At 39.3% G+C, this 20,613-nt stretch overlaps 1 protein-coding gene across 7 annotated transcripts in view; it reads right to left on the bottom strand.

Annotated features, from left to right (window-relative positions):
* Window positions 1-20,613, bottom strand: part of INPP4B (inositol polyphosphate-4-phosphatase type II B) — a 345,664-nt gene that overhangs the window by 113,915 nt on the left and 211,136 nt on the right. For 6 of the 7 annotated variants that reach the window (XM_042470361.1, XM_042470360.1, XM_042470357.1 and 3 more), the window contains 4 exons: window positions 19,091-19,144; window positions 15,052-15,131; window positions 5,522-5,633; window positions 1,949-2,021 (listed from right to left, as the gene is read on the bottom strand). In XM_042470361.1, coding sequence (XP_042326295.1) covers window positions 1,949-2,021; window positions 5,522-5,633; window positions 15,052-15,131; window positions 19,091-19,144 — 319 coding nt within the window. The remainder of the gene's footprint in view (window positions 1-1,948; window positions 2,022-5,521; window positions 5,634-15,051; window positions 15,132-19,090; window positions 19,145-20,613) is intronic. The other variant, XM_042470363.1, reaches the window with a different exon arrangement.

Raw genomic sequence — 20,613 nt, 5'->3', positions numbered from 1 at the left:
CACTTTTACTATACTTTTGATACAGATATAAAACTACATATTTTGAAATTAAAGTACAACAGATGAAAAATGCCTATCACCTGGGTAAAATGGTGAATTATAAAAGGAACCTAAGTTGACCATCAGAACAAATATTAATTATGGCCACAGAAATAGGCTGTATCAAAGTCAATAAACTGAATCATAACCCAAAGAAAACGTAGGAATTTAGAAGGACATTTCTGCTCAAGGGAATGGTGTTCATCTTGTGGTAGACAAGGATGTCTTCCCTCAGAAACAACACATTTGCAGTTTGGTGCAGGTGCTCCTTGAGTCATTTTTATTTTTGAAAATGGAAACTTTTCTGTGATGCAGACTACATACCAATTTTGTATTAATTCAAACTGGAGACTGGCCCTCATATCCTTACTCTGGTGGCAGCTATGCTAGACTACTGTAATGTGCCTTTGAATACTGTTTAGAAACTACCATTGATAAAGTATGGGAAAGGGAATTTGCTGTTGCTACCATATTACACCGTATTACAACTACACTAGCACCTAGTGGACATCCAAGCTAAAGTGCTGGGTTTGGTTAAAGTGCTGCATACTGAATAAAAAGCTCATGTTTTCCCTGGCTTGGAGTCATCCTGTCTGGATGACACAGGTCATTAACCATAGGCCAGGATAGGCCATTCCGGATGCCGATCTGGCACTCCTGGACCAATCTTGCCCCATAGTGAACTTAGCATAAGCAAAAAGACTGACTTGACTGTTTGCCACAGAGTTGTGACAGCTAGCACACCACATGGTGCTTTGTGGCCCTTACCTGCCACTGCCACCATGTATTCTCTGAAGGCTTTGTTGTGGCCTGTAATATCTGATGGAATTGCCTGGCCATGTAGGTGTAGCCACACACCCTTTTTCCACCCTTATAGCCATGACAGGGGTCTGAAGAGAAGACACGGTGGCGGCTGCAGGTAAAGGGCATGCAGCATTGGTGGATCCATGGTGTGGCAGTGTGTGGTCACATAATCACCCATCTATCACTATGCCAGCCATGGGACTGACCTGAGATAGAACTAGGGCAGGATAATACAGGCTTGGCCATGCTTTCAGGCCCCAAGTCCTTTGTGGCTTAAAACCAAGCACCTCTGTCCCTACACATGCTCTATGATCTTCAGTATATAGTCAAAAGTGTCTAAGGTGAGGTACTAGAGCATGGGATGGAGGTCCAATTGTCACTGTCGAGGTGGGTTTCAGTCTGTACTGATACCTCAGAGATACCTCAGCCCTCAGTATCTACATTGCTTTTTTAGTAGGATGCAATGAATATTTTATTTTCTGAAGTGCTGTACAGTCATCCCTCCATATCCATGAATTTTGTATCCATGGATTCAAACATCCACAGCTTGAAAATGTTTATATATATATATATATATATATATATATATATATATATATTCCCAAAAGCAAATTTTGATTTGGGCTTTTTATATAAGGGACACTATTTTATTATGTCATTGTATTTAATGGGACATGAGCATTTACAGATTTTGTATCCATATTTGGGGGGGGGGGACCACAATGGATACCAAGGGCCCACTGTATACACATTTTGAATTCTGTTGGGTGTTTTATGTTGTTGAAGCATTTTATCTTATTGTGTTCTGTTTATATTATATTACAATTAATTTATCCTTACTTGTAAATCACTCTGGAAATATGATTTAATATTGGTATAAAAATAATATCTGTTACAAGTATTGTGTCTCAGGTTGGACAAGGCTCTTGGAGACTGGAGTTACTTTATGGGAATAATCAAGTTCCCACTGAAAGGTATCGTTTATAAATGGTTTCTTGATAGAGATTCATGTGAATATAAAATTAACCCTTCCGTCTAATTAGATACATATAGTATAAACATTAAACATTATTTACTCTCACCATTTAAGATTCACTACACGTACCTGCATTTAATAAAGGTAAACTGTCTTTACTATTGATGTTTTCTGGAGATGTACACTCATGAACCAAGGCACACTATAAAAGAAAAGTTAAAATATGTTTAATGTAAAAGAAAATATAGCATGTAAAATTTAATAAAGTCATAAAAAGAGCATACTAAAATAGGCAAACTATATAGTCTACCATGTTACATATGTTTTTTTGTATACAATTTTGTTCCCCTAATACCTTTATTATCAGATGTTAATTTTCCGAGTAACTTCTCACAGGCGAAGAATTCAGAAAGACAGAGATTGATCTTTTAAAATAATTTGCATTTATTTACAAGCCTTTTCAGAAAACCCCTGTACAGTTTTCTCAGCCAACTGAAAGAGACATGATCATTTCAACTAATTCCATAATGTTCCATCAGTTGCCAAAACAATCCTCCCTCTTCTTCCTCTTACTTCCATCTGAAAAGTTAATTTCCATTTCATAACCATTTGGATTTTTGTTCACTGAAGTAAACATATTTTGAGAAGTTCCTGACAAGGTAAATGGCTGGTGGGCCTCAAGTCATGATGTCCCAAATTAAACTGTCCAAATAATTAATTTGTTTAAATCTATTTAAAAGCACAATACTTTTACTGATGTAGAAGTTTGCATGCCAAACCAGGAAAATAAATAAGATAGCAACAAAAGATAATGGTCCATAAATATCTTGCTATATAATGAGTCATACAAATGCCAGTCAAGTCAAGTAGGACAGTTGATTCAACAAAATAGGAGAAATTGGCGGGTTACAAACCGCCATAAAGTACGTGCTCTGCGCGTACTAGGGTTAGGAAGGGCCGTATTAGGGTTCGGAAGGTTCTTACCTTCCTCACGGCCCTTCCTCCCAGTATGCGCGGAGCGAGTCATAAATGGCGGCGCCCATCCACATGGGCGCCGCCATTTTGACATCTTGGATGCTGTGTGTCCAGATGTGTCGTGGCGGAAGTGATGCCACGAGGGCGCACTCCGCCCCTCGCGGCGCCACTTCCTCGTTTTGAAAAGGAGCGCCATTTCAGCGCTCCTTTTTCGCTGCGCGAGGAAGCCTCGCGGTCTGGCCACTAGGGCTTCCCTACACAGCAAATGGCAGCGGCGGCAAAATGGCCCCTTGAGGGCCGTTTGTAACCCGCCATTGTAACTCCTCCTAGGACAGGGTTGCAGCTTCATTGTAATATTTCTTTTTGCATTTCTTCCCAAGCAAATTATTTTAATACAGGTTGAGTCTCTCTTACCCATAATTCCAAATTCTGAAACATTTAAAAATCCAAAACGTTTTTCATGGTTGGCTGAGACAGTGACACTGTTGCTTTCTGATGGTTCAGTGCAGACAAACTTTGTTTCATGCACAAAATTATTTAAAATATTGTTTAAAATTACCTTCTGACTATGCATATAAAGTGTATATGAAATATAAATGAATGTTGTGTTTAGACTTTGGTGCCATCTCCAAGATATCTCACTATGTGGATATATGCAAATATACATATTCTGATTTTAAAAAAAACAACCCAAAAACAAACAAACAAACAAAACAAAACAAAAAAACAAAATCTAAAGCACCTCTAGTCCCAAGCATTTCAGGTAAGGGAGACTCAACTTCTATACTATTTCCTAGTGCATTCTTTTTCAAAAAGTACTCTTTTTAAAAATGAATTGTGCTCTTATACTCAACCCCCTTCATTTTAACTCCATCAAGATTCAGCAAAGATTTGATTTGCTGAAATCCTTGTTTATCATTGTTTCTTTATCATTCATTAGACATTCCTCAAGAGAGAATCAGCAAAAAGAGAAGAAATAAGAATAAACTTTGTGAGACTATCTTGGGAAAGGAAGCCAAGGAATTAGATTTTTATTTTTTATTTTTAGGAAAAGCACTGGCTAGAGACTGAGAGTACACTGGATTTAAATGAAAAATCTGCAGATAGTTTGTTTTACAACACCTTACACTGCAGTATCCATCTGAAACTGTATTTAAATTTTAAAAAAACCTCATAGATCTTGCTAACTGAGGGATCCTAAGAATTGTGGATCCAAAAGCAACTTTTTGGAGCTCTCTGGGTGCATGCTGCAGTTGGCAGACAATTTTTAAGTTTATGAAGTCCAACAATAAATGCAATACAGGGAGAAGTAGCTAAAGCTATTTACAGGGCTATTTCTATGGGTTAGCCAAGTTTTTATGATTTTGACTTTTGTGATTTTTGCATAAATCTCAGTGAATTCTTTTCACTGTAAAAAAGTTATTAATTATTAAGCAAAATACATAATAATAATAATAATAATAATAATAATAATCTTTATTTATACCCCGCCTTTCCACAATGTGATCAAGGCGGCTTACAGATAGAAGACAATAAAATACAAGTTAAAATATTACATATAAAACTTAAAACATCGTCAGAGGAGTAGGGACGGGAAACAAACAGTCAAAATATCAGGGCAAAGATAGAACAACAACTTTAAGGTAATTGGGGCAAAAACAAAATTACTAAGGTGGGAATGCCAGCCGAAATAAGTGAGTTTTTAGATCTTTTTAAAAAGAAAGTAACGATGCAGAGGAACGAAGCTGTACAGGAAGCTTGTTCCACAAAGTGGGGGCAAAGATAGTAAAGGCCCTCTGTGAGGTCGTTACAAAGCGAGACTTAGGGACCTCCAACAGGTTGGCCCCAGATGTTCTGAGTGTGCGGGGCGGACTATATGGGGAGAGGCGGTCCTCCAACCCCCATGTCCTGGATACAAAATAGTCCTGTCAATCCTGAAACAGAACAGATTGTTTCAAATCATCCCTGGTATTTCGTCACAAGCTAAGATACAAAAACATCATGAAAAAGCCTACATGCTCTTCAAGTGCAATTGTTTTACCATTATATTTTGGTCTTCATATTCCAACGCCTTCCCTTTGTTGCTTATACACAGGCTTAACTCTAATTGCTAATCTCAACTAAAGCAGACCCACTGAATCAATGAGATTTATATAAGTCTTGATTTGCCATTCAGCAATTGATTCAATTCAGCTCTAGTGGGGATTTGCAACTGGATTTAGGACACACAATTTTAGCTGAACTTTCCTCCATTTGTGTTACATATATTAAAACACAGTTCTGAGATATTTTATAATATATACAGCAAAAGTAACAGAATGTTCATCTTAAAATGTATTAATAAATAATGTCAGATGGACATAAGTAGTTAATCCACAGCCATTTCTTCGAAAGGGTTATATTTTTAAAACACTTTTGTACTTGGGTAGCAGGAAGTGAGGCAGCAGTTCAATTCATACCGGTCTAAACTTGTTATACTTAACTGGGTTTAAAATCAGCATCTTAATGTTTAAAAAAAATGTCAAGAAAGCTCCAAACTAAACCCCCATTCTAATCACGTTATTTTTAGTTTGGAGAGCTGAACACTCGCATTATGCTTTATTCTCCAGAAGATGTTTTCCTTTAAAAAAAATCCAACTTTAAAGTATATTGTGAATAATGTAATACACAGGCAACTGGCATATCTAATCTTTTAAATTTAATTTATACACTGGGCTGGTTTCCTACCTTTTCTCCCTTCACATCTGTTGTGATGTGATCTGCCTCCCCGTTCTCTGTCTCCCCCATCTTCACAACACTGACTTCTATAGTGCCAAATGTCTTTCCACCATCTAAACTCCTGGAAAAAAAATGCAAGAGATATGGAAAAGGGAAGGGAGACTTATTTTCTGTTTGTGTGGCAATATCATGTTACTACTTTCATTCTGAAAATGTGTACAGGACATCCTGCTTATTTGCAACTGCCACCTCAAATAATGCAGCTGTCGTGTGTATACATATATATTCTGAATATCTGCAAAATTTCTAAAGTTCGGCACATTGAATATAAATCCACTTTTATAATTTGCAATCCAGTAAGAAACTTTTAATTATCTGTCTCCTACAATAATAATTGTGGGAAAGGAAGGAAGGAAAACAATTTGCCCATGTCAGTTTTTCAACACCCTAAGATCTGGTAACAAGGACCTCCTCTTTGTTACAACTATAGCAGATATCTGGACATGAGGAGGAAACAGGCTTCCTCGATGGTTGCACCTAGATGATGGAATTCTTTACACATGTTTGCATCTTCTGTTATCCTCTGTAATGTCCAGAGTAGTCATTTATTTCTAAGAAGTAATGATGCATCTGCCAAGCCTGTCTGTTTTTATCTTTTTTTTTTTTTTTGGTGTGTGTGTAATTTTACTGCAGGGTAACTTTTGAGTATCAGTTAACCAGATGCTCAGGATACAGGTTTATATGTAAAATAAAATAAAATCAGTATAATCACCAATTCTAGACAGTTCCTTCTATCAAATATTGAAACAGCAGACTAGCTGCACTCCCACAACAGCTTCATAATGTCATTTTGATAACTTGAACACAGCACAACTAGTCAGGTTAGAGGACATCCTTCATGCAGTTTTTGCTCATGGTTTTCCCATTCACAAAAGGGTGCAGGAGGACACTGACACTATTCTTCTATTTTATACTTGTTTGTGTGGAAGAATAATTTCCATATTTTACTCACCACTGTAGGAGAAAACAAACAATTCTGTGCAATTTTTATCCAGTAGTGTTTCAAGAAATAGTTATGGAGAAATTAAGATCTGCTTTAAGATCTATAGAAAAGGCTTTCTTTCGGTTCCATTTCCATCATAGGCACATTTGGTAACTTGGGAGTAGCCACCAAGAAGGCTCCTTTCCATGTCCTTACATGAGAGAGAGCTTCTCGGTAAATGCTCCTAAGTTGTGAAACTCTCTTCCACAAGAGATCTGGTGGGTCCCCTCCTTGCTTTATCTGATGTTGGTGGGAATGGGAAATGGATTGGTTGCCTGTGAAGCTGTTCTAATGGGAAGGGTATATATTTCCTGTAAGCAAGCCCAATCAGCAGACCAGGTGCAGCATTTGAGGTCTGCTGAAGTTTCTGAACAGTTTCCAATGACAGCCCCACACAGAATGCATTTTAGTAATCTAAATGAGATATAATCAAAGCATTTGTCACTGTAGCAAGATGAGACATCTCTAGGAACAGATGCAACTGGAATAGTAGTTTTAATTGAACTTAACAAAATTCCAATGTACAGTATCTGCACACCCCACCCCATGCTTGCTTTCTGTAGGGAGACAGTTGAAATACTTCAGGAATTGCTCTTAGAAATTTCCTAACTCTCTATTGGATCATTTGCTTATAAACAGACACCATATATTTATAAAAGAAAATGATATCTGAGTACATTTAACTCACTTAAACAATGCAAAATGATATTGTTTTAAACTTGGCACAGGCAGCATGCAATTATTGTCTGTAGAGCCATTTTCTACAGCGCAAATCACATTTCTAAAGTAATAAATAAATAAATAAACAATAGCATTCAGAATTCATACTCAGCATTTATTTAAATTAGAAGCCTAGCAAATCTACCAAATCTGCCAGAATTTAGCCACACAACTTTCTATTTAAAGAGCACCCTTAAACACATACTAATTAATAAGTGTCAATAACCAAAATTACATGTTCTGTGGTATGAAAAGCCCTTTTTGTCAATCCCTAAAATCAGTTCCATATGACAAAGTTAAAAGGTGAACGTTTCCCCTTTGATGTGATTTGTCTAGTTGTCCGACTCTAGGGGCTGGTGCTCATCTCCATTACTAAACTGGGGGAGCCAGATGACTCTGTGGTCATGTGGCCAGCATGATTAAGTGAAGAGGCACATGGAATACTGTTAATCTTCTCCAAAGTGGTATCTATTTATCTACTTGCACTTTTACATGTTTTTGAACTGTTAGGTTGGCAGAATCTGGGAGTAGTGAATATAAATCTCCAGGACCAGACGAACTACATCCAAGGTTACTAAAAGATCTGGCAAAAAGTAATATTGGAGCCATTAGCAATAATCTTTGTGAACTCCTGGAGAACAGGAGAAGTGCCAGCAGACTGGAGGAGGGCAAACGTTGTTCCCATCTTCAGAAAAGAGAAAAAAGAGGATCCCAACAATTATTGTCCAGTTAGTCTGACATCAGTACTAGGAAAGATTCTGGAGCAGATCATTAAACAGAGAGTCTGTGAACATCTAGAAGGCAATGCCATAATCACAAAAAGTCAACACGGGTTTCAGAGAAAGAAGTCAAGCCAGACAAATCTTATCTCGTTTTTGATAAAATTACCAGCTTGGTAGATGAAGGGACTGCTGCGGATATAGTATATCTTGATTTCAGTAAGGCTTTTGACAGGGTTCCCCATGACATTCTTGCAAACAAGCTAGTGAAATGTGGGCTAGACAACGTAACTGTTACGTGGATTTGTAACTGGTTGACCGGCCGAACCCAAAGGGTGCTCAACAATGGCTCCTCATCCTGGAGAGAAGTGACCAGTGGGGTTCCACAGGGTTCTGTCCTGGGCCCAGTGCTGTTCAACATAATAATAATAATAATTAATAATTTGTTTTATTTATATACCGCTATTCCAAAGATCATGGCGGTGAACAGCAAGTAAGCTAATTAGCAAGTAAGCTAATTTGCCCCCAATAGTCTGGGTACTCATTTTAGCGACCTCGGAAGGATGCGAGCCTGAGTCGAGCTTGGGCCCTTTTGCTGGTCTTGAACTCGCAACCTTGTGGTTTTGAGTGAATGGCTGCAGTACAGGCATTTAACCACTGCGCCACCAGGGCTCCTGATAACATCTTTATCAATGACTTGGATGACAGAATTGGGGGTATACTTATCAAATTTGCAGATGACACCAAATTAGGAGGAGTGGCTAATACTCCTGGGGACAGGATCAAAATTCAGAATGACCTTAATAGATTAGAAAGCTGGACCAAAGCTAACAAAATGAATTTCAACACAGATAAATGTAAGGTACAGCACTTAGGGATTGAACATGAGTCAACAGTGTGATGTGGCAGCTAACAAGGCCAATGCGATTTTAGGCTGCATCAATAGAAGTATAGTGTCTAGATCAAGGAAAGTCATAGTGCCACTATTTTCTGCTCTGGTCAGGCCCCACCTGGAATATTGTGTCCAGTTGTGGGCACCACAATTTAAAAAGGATGTTGAGAAACTGGAGCGTGTCCAAAGGAGGGCAACCAGAATGGTGAAGGGTCTGGAAACCATGTCCTATGTCCGACTTAGGGAGCTGGGGAAGTTTAGCCTGAAGAAGAGAAGGTTAAGAGGTGATATGATAGCCTTGTTCAAATACTTGAAGGGATGTCATATTGAGGAGGGAGCTAGCTTGTTTTTGCGGCTCCAGAGATTAGGACACGGAGCAATGGATGCAAGCTACAGGAAAAGAGTCCACCTCAACATTAGGAGGAACTTCCTGACAGTAAGGACTGTTCGACAGTGGAACAAACTCCCTCGGAGCACAGTGGAATCTCCTTCCTGAGAGGTTTTTAAAGAGAGGCTCGATGGCCATCTGTCGGGGATGCTTTGATTTAGATTTCCTGCATGGCAGGGGGTTGGACTGGATGGCCCTTGCAGTCTCTTCCAACTCTATGAATCTATGATTCTAGGAGCTCACTCCATCATGAGGTGTTTGGGCCTCAAACTGCTGATCTGCCAATCTCGTGATTTTAAGAATCAGTGTCTTAACCACTAAGTCACCGCATCCCCACAATAGGACCAGCACATATGTTTTTTTAATGTGCATTTGTATGTGTGCCTTGAAGTGTAGAAGAATAGTCCATCATTAGTCTACTCCATCATTAAAAAAAAAAAAGCCCAAGTCTCAAAACAGATGTAATCCCTAAACCCTTGTCATAATTTCATTTCCTGACACCATGATGCAAGGTAGGCATAAGGAATTTCCTCTTTTACACTAGCTCATGTTGGGGAGCAGATTCCACCAGTGAATTTGAAATGGAAAGCCATTATTATTATTATTATTATTATTATTATTATTATTATTATTATTAACCTTTATTTATAAAGCACTGTAAATTTACACAGCGCTGTACATACAATCTTTTAATTAGATGGTTCCTTGCCCTCAGGCTTACAATCTAAAAAGACACGACACAAAAGGAGAAGGGAGTGGTGGGGGAAGGGGATGAGGTCCAGCAGTTCTTCTCTACCTCCGAGGCCTGGATCAGGGGATATGGACTAGAGGGAGGGCTTGGGTTCTTAAAGGATGGGTAATCTTCTTCCTGGAAGGCCTGTTGGAGCTAGCCTGCCTCCCTAGTAGGTTAATAAATATAAAATACATAGCAATACAGGAAATGATTCAATAAAACAGGCAACAAAAGAGCATCAAATAGCAAGTGACAATTATGCAATGCCTGGGAATGCTTCTCTGAACAGGATGGTCTTCAACTCCGTTTTGAAGCTGGTTAAAGAAGTGATGGCCCTTGCTCATGCAGGAAGAAGGTTCCAGGAGTGAGGGGCAGCAAGTGAAAAGGGGCGAATCCGAGATGGGGTAGAGGAAATCCTGGGCTGGGACAGCCGACCTTGACTACCAGAATGGAGGACCCGAGTGGGAAGGTGAGGAGAAAGAAGGTCAGATATGTAAGGAGGGGCCAGCCCATGGAGGGCTTTAAACGTCGACAGCAGGAACTTATACTGAATGTGGAAAGGGAGGGGGAGCCAGTGAAGGGATGCCAAAAAAGGAGAGATGTGGTCAGAGCGGTGGGCGGATGTGATAATGCGTGCAGCTGAATGCTGGACAGAAATTAAAGGACGGAGGTGAGAAAAAGGAAGCCCAGCCAGGAGGATGTTACAGTAATCAAGTCGTGAGACCACTAGGGCATGGTCTAGAATCTATGAGAACTATCCTCTGGTTTTTCTATTCTACTCTGAGCTATTTAGGAAATTCCCTCTTGTGTGAATGACTGTAGTTGAGTATACTGAACTACTTGCAAATTTCTCTGTTGAGCTCACTATTGGTGTGAGTTACACAGATTGCATTAACTAAGAAATTTCTATGTGGTAAAAAGCAAATACACAAAACAAATAGAAGCTGCCAGTTGACATATATGTTTTTAAAACCCCAGTTGTCACAACAAATGCACCTATTAAAACACTATCAAGTTACAGCAGATTAGAATGGTTCAACAAAAATGACGAAATGTTCATTACCTACTGTATTAAATATTCAGCTATTGAACTATGAATTACAGCCTGCCACAGGCGTAATCCTGTCTGTTGCTCTGGATTTCAGTAGTAGTATAACTGTATGCAGCCTGTCACCCACCCAACAGGATTAGAATTAAATGTTATGCTTGTCCTTGAAGTGAGGGTGTGGAGAGGACCAAAAAACCAAATCCAGAATAGAAAATTTATTCAAGAAGGAAGATGGAGCTGACCTTATTTCATTAAGAAATATATGGTAAAAGTAAGCAGAAATGTGTGCACTCTCTTTGTACTACACACTGTTATGGTTTCAAAGGATGCTTCCAACATCTGACACAGCTATGTTGCCTGCCAAAAGTTCATTTCCCAGCCTTGAGTCATTTTGAATCACCTGCTGTCTTTCAGAGATGGGACCTGGAGATAGCAAATGTGGTGGTAGGGAGATACGATAGCCATTTTCCTTTCTGGTATGCCTGGTTCATATTTTAAACAAAGCTCTGCTTCACACAGAGCTAATCAAATTGTTGAAAACATCTTTTCCTACTTAAATGTATGAATTCTCAGCATAGCATCTTGTGCAAATATTCACTGCTGTTTAACTGAAGGGCTCTGCTGTACACATCCTCTGAGATATTCAAGACAATTGTAGTTACTACAAGCAGACATACAAGTATTGACAGGAATTATAAATGACTAATGCCTGTTTTATACAAGTTGATTCTTTCTAAAAACAATCAGTAGGTTTCACCATCTATGCTTTTCCCCATGGCCAAAATATATCAAAGATACCATGCAAGATACTTCTTTTATTTTTGTGTTTTGATGGACTAAAAACTGAGATCCAACATAGACTACATTTTATTGATTGAACAGCCAGAAGTCTCCCATAGCCATCTCTTCACTTGGGGAAAACAGCTTAAGAGTAAAGAGAAGCTGACTTGCATGTAAATTCTGAATTATGGCAGAGTTCCAATTGTTCTACTGCCACAGGAATTACCCTTCCCTATTGCATAATGCAAACAGCTAAATCTTGTAAACTAATAAAATATATACATTACTTTTACTGCAATTCATGACAAAAATGACAAAAACATTTTACAAGACTACCATTTCCATATAGATTCAATGATTAAAAATGAAACTCTGTAAAAAGTCTCTACTTTGAGACCATTCTAGTGATAAATAAAATGCCACTGAACAACAGATTTTACAATTCCTTTTGTTCATCCTCTTATTTAAAAAAGCATGTTGTCAAAGTTCCCTTCCACTTTTCTGGAGGACTGCCTAGTTTGTAAAGCCAAGCCAACATTTATCTGTCTCAGTGTGGCAAGTCACAATCAGAAAGAGATTGGAAGTCCAGTCTCTATGGCCCGGTACAGACCGGCAGGGAAACACCGGCCTTCGTTGCTGTACAGCGCTGCTGCAGCAACCAAACAACATGGCACAGCTGTGCAGCAAAAAAGCCTCCTAGAGCAGTTTCTTTTTTGCAGCGTTGTAAGGGCTGCAACGCAGCCCTATGACACTGCTTACTGTAAAAGACATGTAGGCTCTCAGACACCTACTCGTCATAGACACACACACCCCGTGTGGGCGGTGCCGTGCAATAATGGCACCACCCACATGTAGAACGGCTTGTGAGTGTGTGGTTGGTGCGTGTTCCCGAGCCCTACTATCACCGCCAGGACGTTGCTTCCTGGCAGTGTGTACTGGGCCTATGTTAGCTATTTAAAACTGAACTAATTAAGTTGATCTGCAAGGAAGACAGGCATGCTGACCCTTTTATTAATCAAGTGTGTTTGCTAAGCAAGGATAAACATGCATCAAACAACCACGAACATTTTGCAGGTGTTTCAAAAAATCTTACAATCAATTAAGCATACAAAATGTGGTTCATATTTAATGTTTCTGAATCTTGAAACTCACAAATTCCAGTCAAACATTATTTAGAATCATAGAATTGGAAGAGATCACAAGGGCCATCCAGTACAACCCCCTGCCATGCAGGGACTCTCAATCAAAGCATCCCTGACAGATGGCCATCCACCCTCTGTTTAAAGACCTTGAAGGAAGGATACTCCACCACTCTCCGAGGAAGTGTGTTCCACTGTTGAACAGCCCTTACTGTCAGAAAGTTCCTCCTAATGTTGAGGTGGAATCTCTTTTCCTGCAATTTAATTTAATTTTTGTGCCAGGGCACTACACTAGCTACACTATTCTGGCTCCTCACCATTGCATGGGTCAAGAAAGCATAAACACAGTACAAAAACATACAAAATATATGTTTCAAAGACAGACAGGAACAGAACTGGGGAGGGGACAACAAGTCTTAAAACCTTCTAGCCACCATGATGTTGAGGGCCTTTTATACTACAGAATTATAGTGATATTATAGAAGCACGAGAGCTCCCTGGCTGAGAGTTCTAAATACATTAATAGATAAATACTGTGCACAATATTATTCTTCAAGTACATTATGACTCTGGAGACCAGAGTTCGATTCCCTGCTCAGCCATGCAACCCACTGGGTGACCTTGGACATGTCAAACTCTCTCAGCTTCAGGGGAAGGCAATGGCAAACCTCCTCTGAACAAATCTTGCCAAGAAAAAAACATGACAAGTTTGCCTTAGGATCACCATAAGTCGGAAATGACTTGGAGGCACACAACAACAAAACAACAAACATTCAGATAATCTTGCACACTACTTGCCAGAGAAAACCATGCAAGCTATAATCAATCCACAGATCATTTCCTGATTAGTCAGTTATATCATTCAATTCTGGGCCAAGGAACAATATATCCAAAAACCTGTACTTAACTATTATATGGTATTATTCATTGGAATTAGTCAACTAGAGATATTGTCCTGGTTTCTTACAACATGCAGTACAGGACATGGCTGAACAGCAACTCCCAGAATTCCTCATCATTTGCTATGTCGACTGGCATCATGGTAGTTGCATTTCAACAACATGTTGAGGATTGGAAAATTCCTACCATTGGTGTAACACCTCTTGCATTATTACAGCCTCTTTTTTAAAAAGTTGTGAAATTTGCATCTTTGCTTCAATTGATCATAGATATTTGCTAGTTTTCTTTCAGCAGAAGCCAAAGCTAGTTGCCATCTGATTCTAGACTCAAGATCCACCCCCATCTTCATTGGATTTGTGTAGAGGAGGCATTCATCCAAACTTTTACTCAGTTCTGTATGGATACATAGATGAAACTGAATGAAGTAGCAATATTTCTTATAAATAAATAAACAGGAACTCCAAACAAAATTCCAGGAGAATGAAGTACAGGCACTGAGAAAATATATGAGGATTTGAAAGGGTAATTTTTAAAGGTAACTCCCACTGTAGAGGTAGTAATAACTGAGCTATTTCTGTGGATCGAGGGACATTTTATGATTTATTTTTTTTAGGGCACAGGGGCTTGGGCCTTTTTGTGCCTATAGGATGAAACTTCCCTACTCCTGCATCAATGTGAACTATGATTAATTCTTCCCAAATCTCCTTTCAAGTTTTGATCAATGGATTTCAAGTAGTTTTGTAAACCCTACATAAGAAAATGGGTTAGCATAATTGTAAAAGTATTGGTAGGTGTGCATCAACATTGCAGATAGAACCTAAACCATGATTTAAATAGACAAGGCAAGCGAGTAAGGAAAAATACATGAACCTATGTCTAATTTGCCATTCCTTAACAAAGTTTACCTAGTGAGTTACAGTGAAAGAGAACTAAAATGAAAGCAATACTGTTCACTGTTCTTAATGCAGCCTTAAATACTGTGTAGCTAACTTATGCTTTTTTTTTTTACTGTGAAAACAACAGCACATGGACTAGACGTTTGATTATATCTTATCACACATCCCTATATCTGATGAACCTGTAGTCTTTCTGGCATTTCAAAACATAGCTAATTATTAAATGCTATAGATTTGCTAATCTGACATGATTTGCATTGCAATTAACAGGAAGAGACCTACCTCAGGCTAAGAGCCAATAGTTGCTCTTTTGATTTCACCAGTTCACCTACTTTAAATGTAGCACATCCCAGGAAGCTTCTCTAGAAACCAAAGAGATGAGAGGAGACATAAGGTGGGTAGGAGAAGGTGGAGAACACCTTCATTAGATAATTTTAAATAGTTTCTCTTTCAAAGCCAGAGCATCAAATCTTCTCTGGACAGCAAGAGAGAGAGAGAGAGAGAGAGGGAGGGAGGAAACTACTCTCTTGATGTATTTTCTTCCAGGACACTCACATAGATCAGTGACACTATTATCAATAATTTGTTAAGCTGAAGCAGAAACCTCTTTTTCATTAAAAACAAACAGGATGACAACCTGACAAAAACTGTATGCTGAAAACATATAGCTACCAGAGAAGGTGATTTGCTTTGTTTTGTTTTTAATATCAGCGTTGTTCTTCCTATTCATTCGACTTCTACATTGCAAGTAAAGCTAAATGAGTTGGATTTTATGACTGTTGTTCTTGCTGCAATAATTTCTCAAACCTGGAGGCACTACCATCCTTATTTGCCAAATATAACTATATTTGTCTTCCACAGCTATTTTTATGTAGCACTTAGAATACATTATTAATAACAATGCTACATTTTACCAGTTCATCACATTGTTTGGGGACATTTGTTTCCTTGTTTCCCTAAAATGAAAAACTAATTTAATTCTACTACAGATGCAGGCAGATATATTCATCCAACTGTGTCGATAACACTTAGCATTGGCCCACATTCCTCCCTGCCTTTGTGCCATTGGCAGCCATGTGTATTGTTGTGCAAATTCTTCAGTGTGACAAATTTAATATACCTTTGTGACATTTTTCATTGTCATTTTAAAACAATATTTCAGTTGTTAAAGATCATTTTCACGCCAATGATTCTTTTATTTCCTTGTCTGTGGGAATCTTGGGATAGGAATGATCCTTTCTACCTTCATATGTACTGCATCACAAACACAGATACATGTCTCACTTCCTCTGAATGTATAATAGTCTTACCACAATTCACTTTGCTTGTATTACACAACTTTCTTGGTCAACTATTCTAGAAAGCATTATCCACCCCCCTCCAGTCTTACAGAACCCTACATAACATATTCCACTGGGTCATGCCTCAGAGATTCCATTATACAAAACCAGTAAAATCACAGGTAAGAGGTGCATCTACAGAAACCCTCAAGGAACACATTCCAATTTCAATTTCTTCCAAATTTTCCAGATACAGAGTTACCTCTACTTCCTTAACACCCACAATAAACCACTAGGAACACAGCTGGAGTTTGAGAAGTATTGTGCCTGTAACTGACTAGAGCATCTGGCTATCGAAAAGGTATTAGTATTTGTTAACATACAGAGAGAAATTTGTCTTCCATCTTATGCAGTGGGCTGTGAGGTGTCTTTGCTGGTCTCTGCGGATGAGATAGCAAATGTAAAACCAACCTGGCACTGCACATTGCAACAGAGATGTAGATGCAGTTCCTATCTGTGACTTTATTGGTTTTGTATAATGGAATGTCTGAGGCATGACCCAGTGGAATAAGGACTGTGAAAGGAGGTAAGCCCAGGCGCCGCAGCTTCTCCATGCAGGTCTCTCACATCAGCGAGGAGTTGTTGATCATCCTACAGAGGAGGCGGTGCTACTGCTTCCTGCTATCACCTCTAAGTGCCGAAGGGCCTCTGCCCTGCCAGGCACCTCCGTCTCGCCCCATCCTACCACAGCACCCTGTCGGTCTTGAAGCCCTTCCTGCCTAGCAGTGCAGCAGCTGCCATCTTGGCCACCACCCAAGGAGGAGAAGCAAAAGAACCAACTAGAGACTAACAAAATATGCCCTGGCAGGAATCAAAGATTTCTGACTTAAAACATGCCCAGCTGGCCGGGACATTTTTAGACCCTCCAATCCGTGATTGTCCCAGTTTTCTGGGATGTATGGTAACCTTATTCCTGGACAGAAGGTTGAAATGTAGGATATCTCTTGGGAAAGGAGGACATCTGGTCATCCTGTCTTTGTTGGCTTGTAGGCCCCAATTTGGGCTTGTTGGCTTCCTTTTGGACACAGTTCACTTTGGGTCATTGTAAGGCCCAGTTATGCCCATTTGGCTTACAGGCCTCATTTGGCCCTTGTTGCCCCCCTTTATAACACAGATTGTTTTGGAACACTGTAGGCCCCAGTAATGAGTAATCAGCCACCACAGGGCTTAGTTAGGCCTGTTAGGCTTGGTAGTCCCCATAAAAGCTTTATTGGGCATTTGTAGGCCTATTTGTAGGTCACCCTAGCCCTTGGTTAGGTCCTGTTGCATCTCCTAAGTGTTAGGCCTACTGGGTTGGATAAGTAGGTTGCTCACTAGGCCTTGTAGGCCTCTTTCTTCTGTTTAAGTAGCAGTTAGGCATTTGTAGGCCATAGTCAGTTTGTTGGCCACACTAGGCTGTGGTAAGTCCCCGTAGGCCAGTGATGGTGAACCTTTTAGGGACCAAGTGCCCAAATTAAAAAGCCTTCTGGCACCGGGTGTTACCTGGTGCCAGGGGCAGGACTTCCGGGGGTGGGACTTCCACTCTGCAGGGGTGGGACCTTCAGGGTGGGACTTCTTCTTTCTCTCCTCCTGGGCCTTCAGCTGCCACTCCAGAGGCACCTGAAGGCCTGAGATGGCCAGGAAGGATGAGAAACAGGCACATGCCTGTTCCTCCTCTTCCCAGTCCTCTGTGTGCCACGAAAAATGGCTTTGCGTTCCATGTCTGGCATGCAAGCCATACATTCCCCACCACAGCTGTAGACCTTTGTTTGATAATACAGGCCACTGTTAGGCCTTGATTATATCAATAGGCTGCCAGTAGGACCTGGTGGGTCCCATACAGGCCTGTTGGGTGGTGAATAGCCTCATCAGGAGTAGTGCGGGGAGGGAAAACCTGGCAATATCTGGAAAGCTGTACTTTGCTCGCTCCTCTTCTAGAGAAGTGTTACTCAAAGTGCTGGTCCTTGGAATGGTGCTGATCCCTGAACCTTTGGTTATTGGTCCCTGGCAAGCTTCTAGTAAAGAAAACCCATTAAAGCCAAACGGCACACATATGGACCATGTTCATAGCACACTGGACAAAATAACTGCTGGTCTCCCAAATCAAATATCCTGAGAAGCACTACTCTAGAGAAACCTGAGTGGAAGGGATCTCTTTAGCATAGTAAGGCGCTGTCAGTGATTTTAATGACAGGAGACTGGAAAAACTCTTCTTAAAATCCATTTAAGAAATCTGTGACTTATTGAATCTCATGTTCCATGAACCTCTACCATTGCATCTTCTAAACTTATTTACACAGTGTGCTGTTCCAGTGGAATTCTCCTCCCACTTATCCATATGTATATATTCTAGACTATTGTCTAGCTAAGGATAAGGGCAAGACCCCAAACTCCCTCAAGGGAGTAGATCTTTTCTCTAGCTAGGCTTTACTCTAGAATATATGGCTATCATAAGAAGTGGATAGTTGAGAGGAAAACTCCATAGGAACAACACAATGTGTAAATAAGATTATAGGATGCAGTGCTATAAATTTATGGAACAGAAGACTATGCTATGGTTCCTGAAATAATCTCAAGTGGCCAGATCAAAGTTAAATCAGCACCAAACATATGGCAATAATATAATGTCTAGTTACACACGTTATGCTATTGCCATATTTTTGGTGCAGATTTAACTTTGTCCATTACTTTCTGAACATGATATAAATAGAGAGAATGGAAAAAGTTCTGTTACATACCAATCTACCAACAATCCATACTGGTAGGATTTGTACAAAGTTGTAAAAGATGAATATTTTCTCTCTCACATACACTAGCACAAACATTGTTATGCATTCAGTTCTATGGACACTTACATATTTTCCATAACTTTCATTTAAAAATAAAATTGAGAAAGAAAGAGATAGAGAGAGAGAGAGAGAGAGAGAACATTAAAGACCTCCTGAATCTATTCTATTATAAATGTTACTATATGTATTCACTCATTAGCTTAAGATACTTACACCTGTATCTGTCCTTGGTGGCTCTTTGTGTTCTGCAAGGCTGCTGGTGCGGACCTAGAAAAAAAGTTTGTTTACATTTTTTATGAGACAGTATTTGGCTATACATACTATTGTGTCTAATAATGCTTTTTGAAGATACAATTTCTTAAAATATGGGTGTTAATATGTATTTCAAGTTTGTTCTAATTCTAGTCCAAATCTGCTTGCAAAGCACCACGTTAAGCAGTTAAATATTCATCAGATTATCAGCACTCATCAAAACAATGGCTAATCATTTTAGAAAGTGTTACCACAACCCACACTGAAATATGAAACTGTGCCCTTTAGTAGTGTATGCTGCAGTACACTTATAACTTTGATAAGGCTTTGGTAGTTGACTAAACTGAGGAGTAAGCATAAATACACTGGAAGAAAGACAGAGAAGAATGAAGGACTTGAGTATACTTAGGAATTACAGAACACTGTTTTGCTGGCTTTTACCTTTTACTAATTTTGTTTTAGATGGTTTCAGTTCTATATATTGTTTAATTGTTTTTTAATAAAACGTTCTTGCATGTTTTTACTTGTGTCTTGTATGTGGTCTTACTAGTATTGGTTTTAATTTTTGTACGTTAAGTACATGTTTAGGGGAAAGGTGCCGCATGAATGAATGAGTGAACATTCTGTACAGACTGGTCAGCCATGATTTAAGATATTGCTACCCCTAGTGGGGATCTATGGACCAGTTCTGGTCTGCAAGTCAGCACCTACTGGTCCATGGTGAATTTCCAGATTTAAAAAAAAGGAGCAGGTATAGCCATTGGTCACAAATATGGTGCCAGTCTTTAGTACATTGATTAACAAACAAACAAAAAGCCCTGCATGTCTTCCACATCTGATAGTTTAAGAAGCACTGATTCAGGACATGTGCAAATCATAGGTCAGGAATAGGCAAACTGTGGTCCTTGCATGCAAACATCTATCACCTCTGACCATTGCCTATGAAAAGTAAGGTTGGTGAGAATTACAGTCTAAGAACATCCGGGAGCTACACATTCCTCACATGTGCCTGAGACCTTTAATAGATATGGAAGAAGTGAAAGACTTACTGCTGGTTATTGTCCACAAATGGGTATTCAAATTAACATCTGGTTTGGTTTGCAGTAACATGTTTTCCATTTTTGGATAATGACGTTTGTGTGTCATTTAACAAAGGGAACTCCTTTAAAACATAAGCACTATTGCTCTGGTTCTTAATTATTGTACTGGTTTCTAGCCAGCTAGGGTTGGTATGGGAAATGGTTCTCCCACCACTTTAAAACTAAACCCTTTCCTCCAGTCATTCATATTTCAGAAGGTTTATTCATGAATCCTAAGTATCAGTTCCCACACATATTTAGAGACCTATGATTTGAAAAATCTAAGCAAGCTTCACAGCAAGAAAATCTATATTAAGATGCACATTTAGAAAGGCATATTTATTTAACAATAAAAAGGGGAAAAAATTAAAAAAATAAAAATAAAAAATCCATGCAGTAATACAG

The sequence above is a fragment of the Sceloporus undulatus genome, chromosome 5 (genome assembly GCF_019175285.1).
Source record: "Sceloporus undulatus isolate JIND9_A2432 ecotype Alabama chromosome 5, SceUnd_v1.1, whole genome shotgun sequence".
Taxonomy (NCBI): Eukaryota; Metazoa; Chordata; class Lepidosauria; order Squamata; family Phrynosomatidae; genus Sceloporus; species Sceloporus undulatus.
The sequence above is the reverse complement of the archived record's forward strand: the minus strand, read 5'-3'. Positions and strand labels throughout refer to the sequence as shown.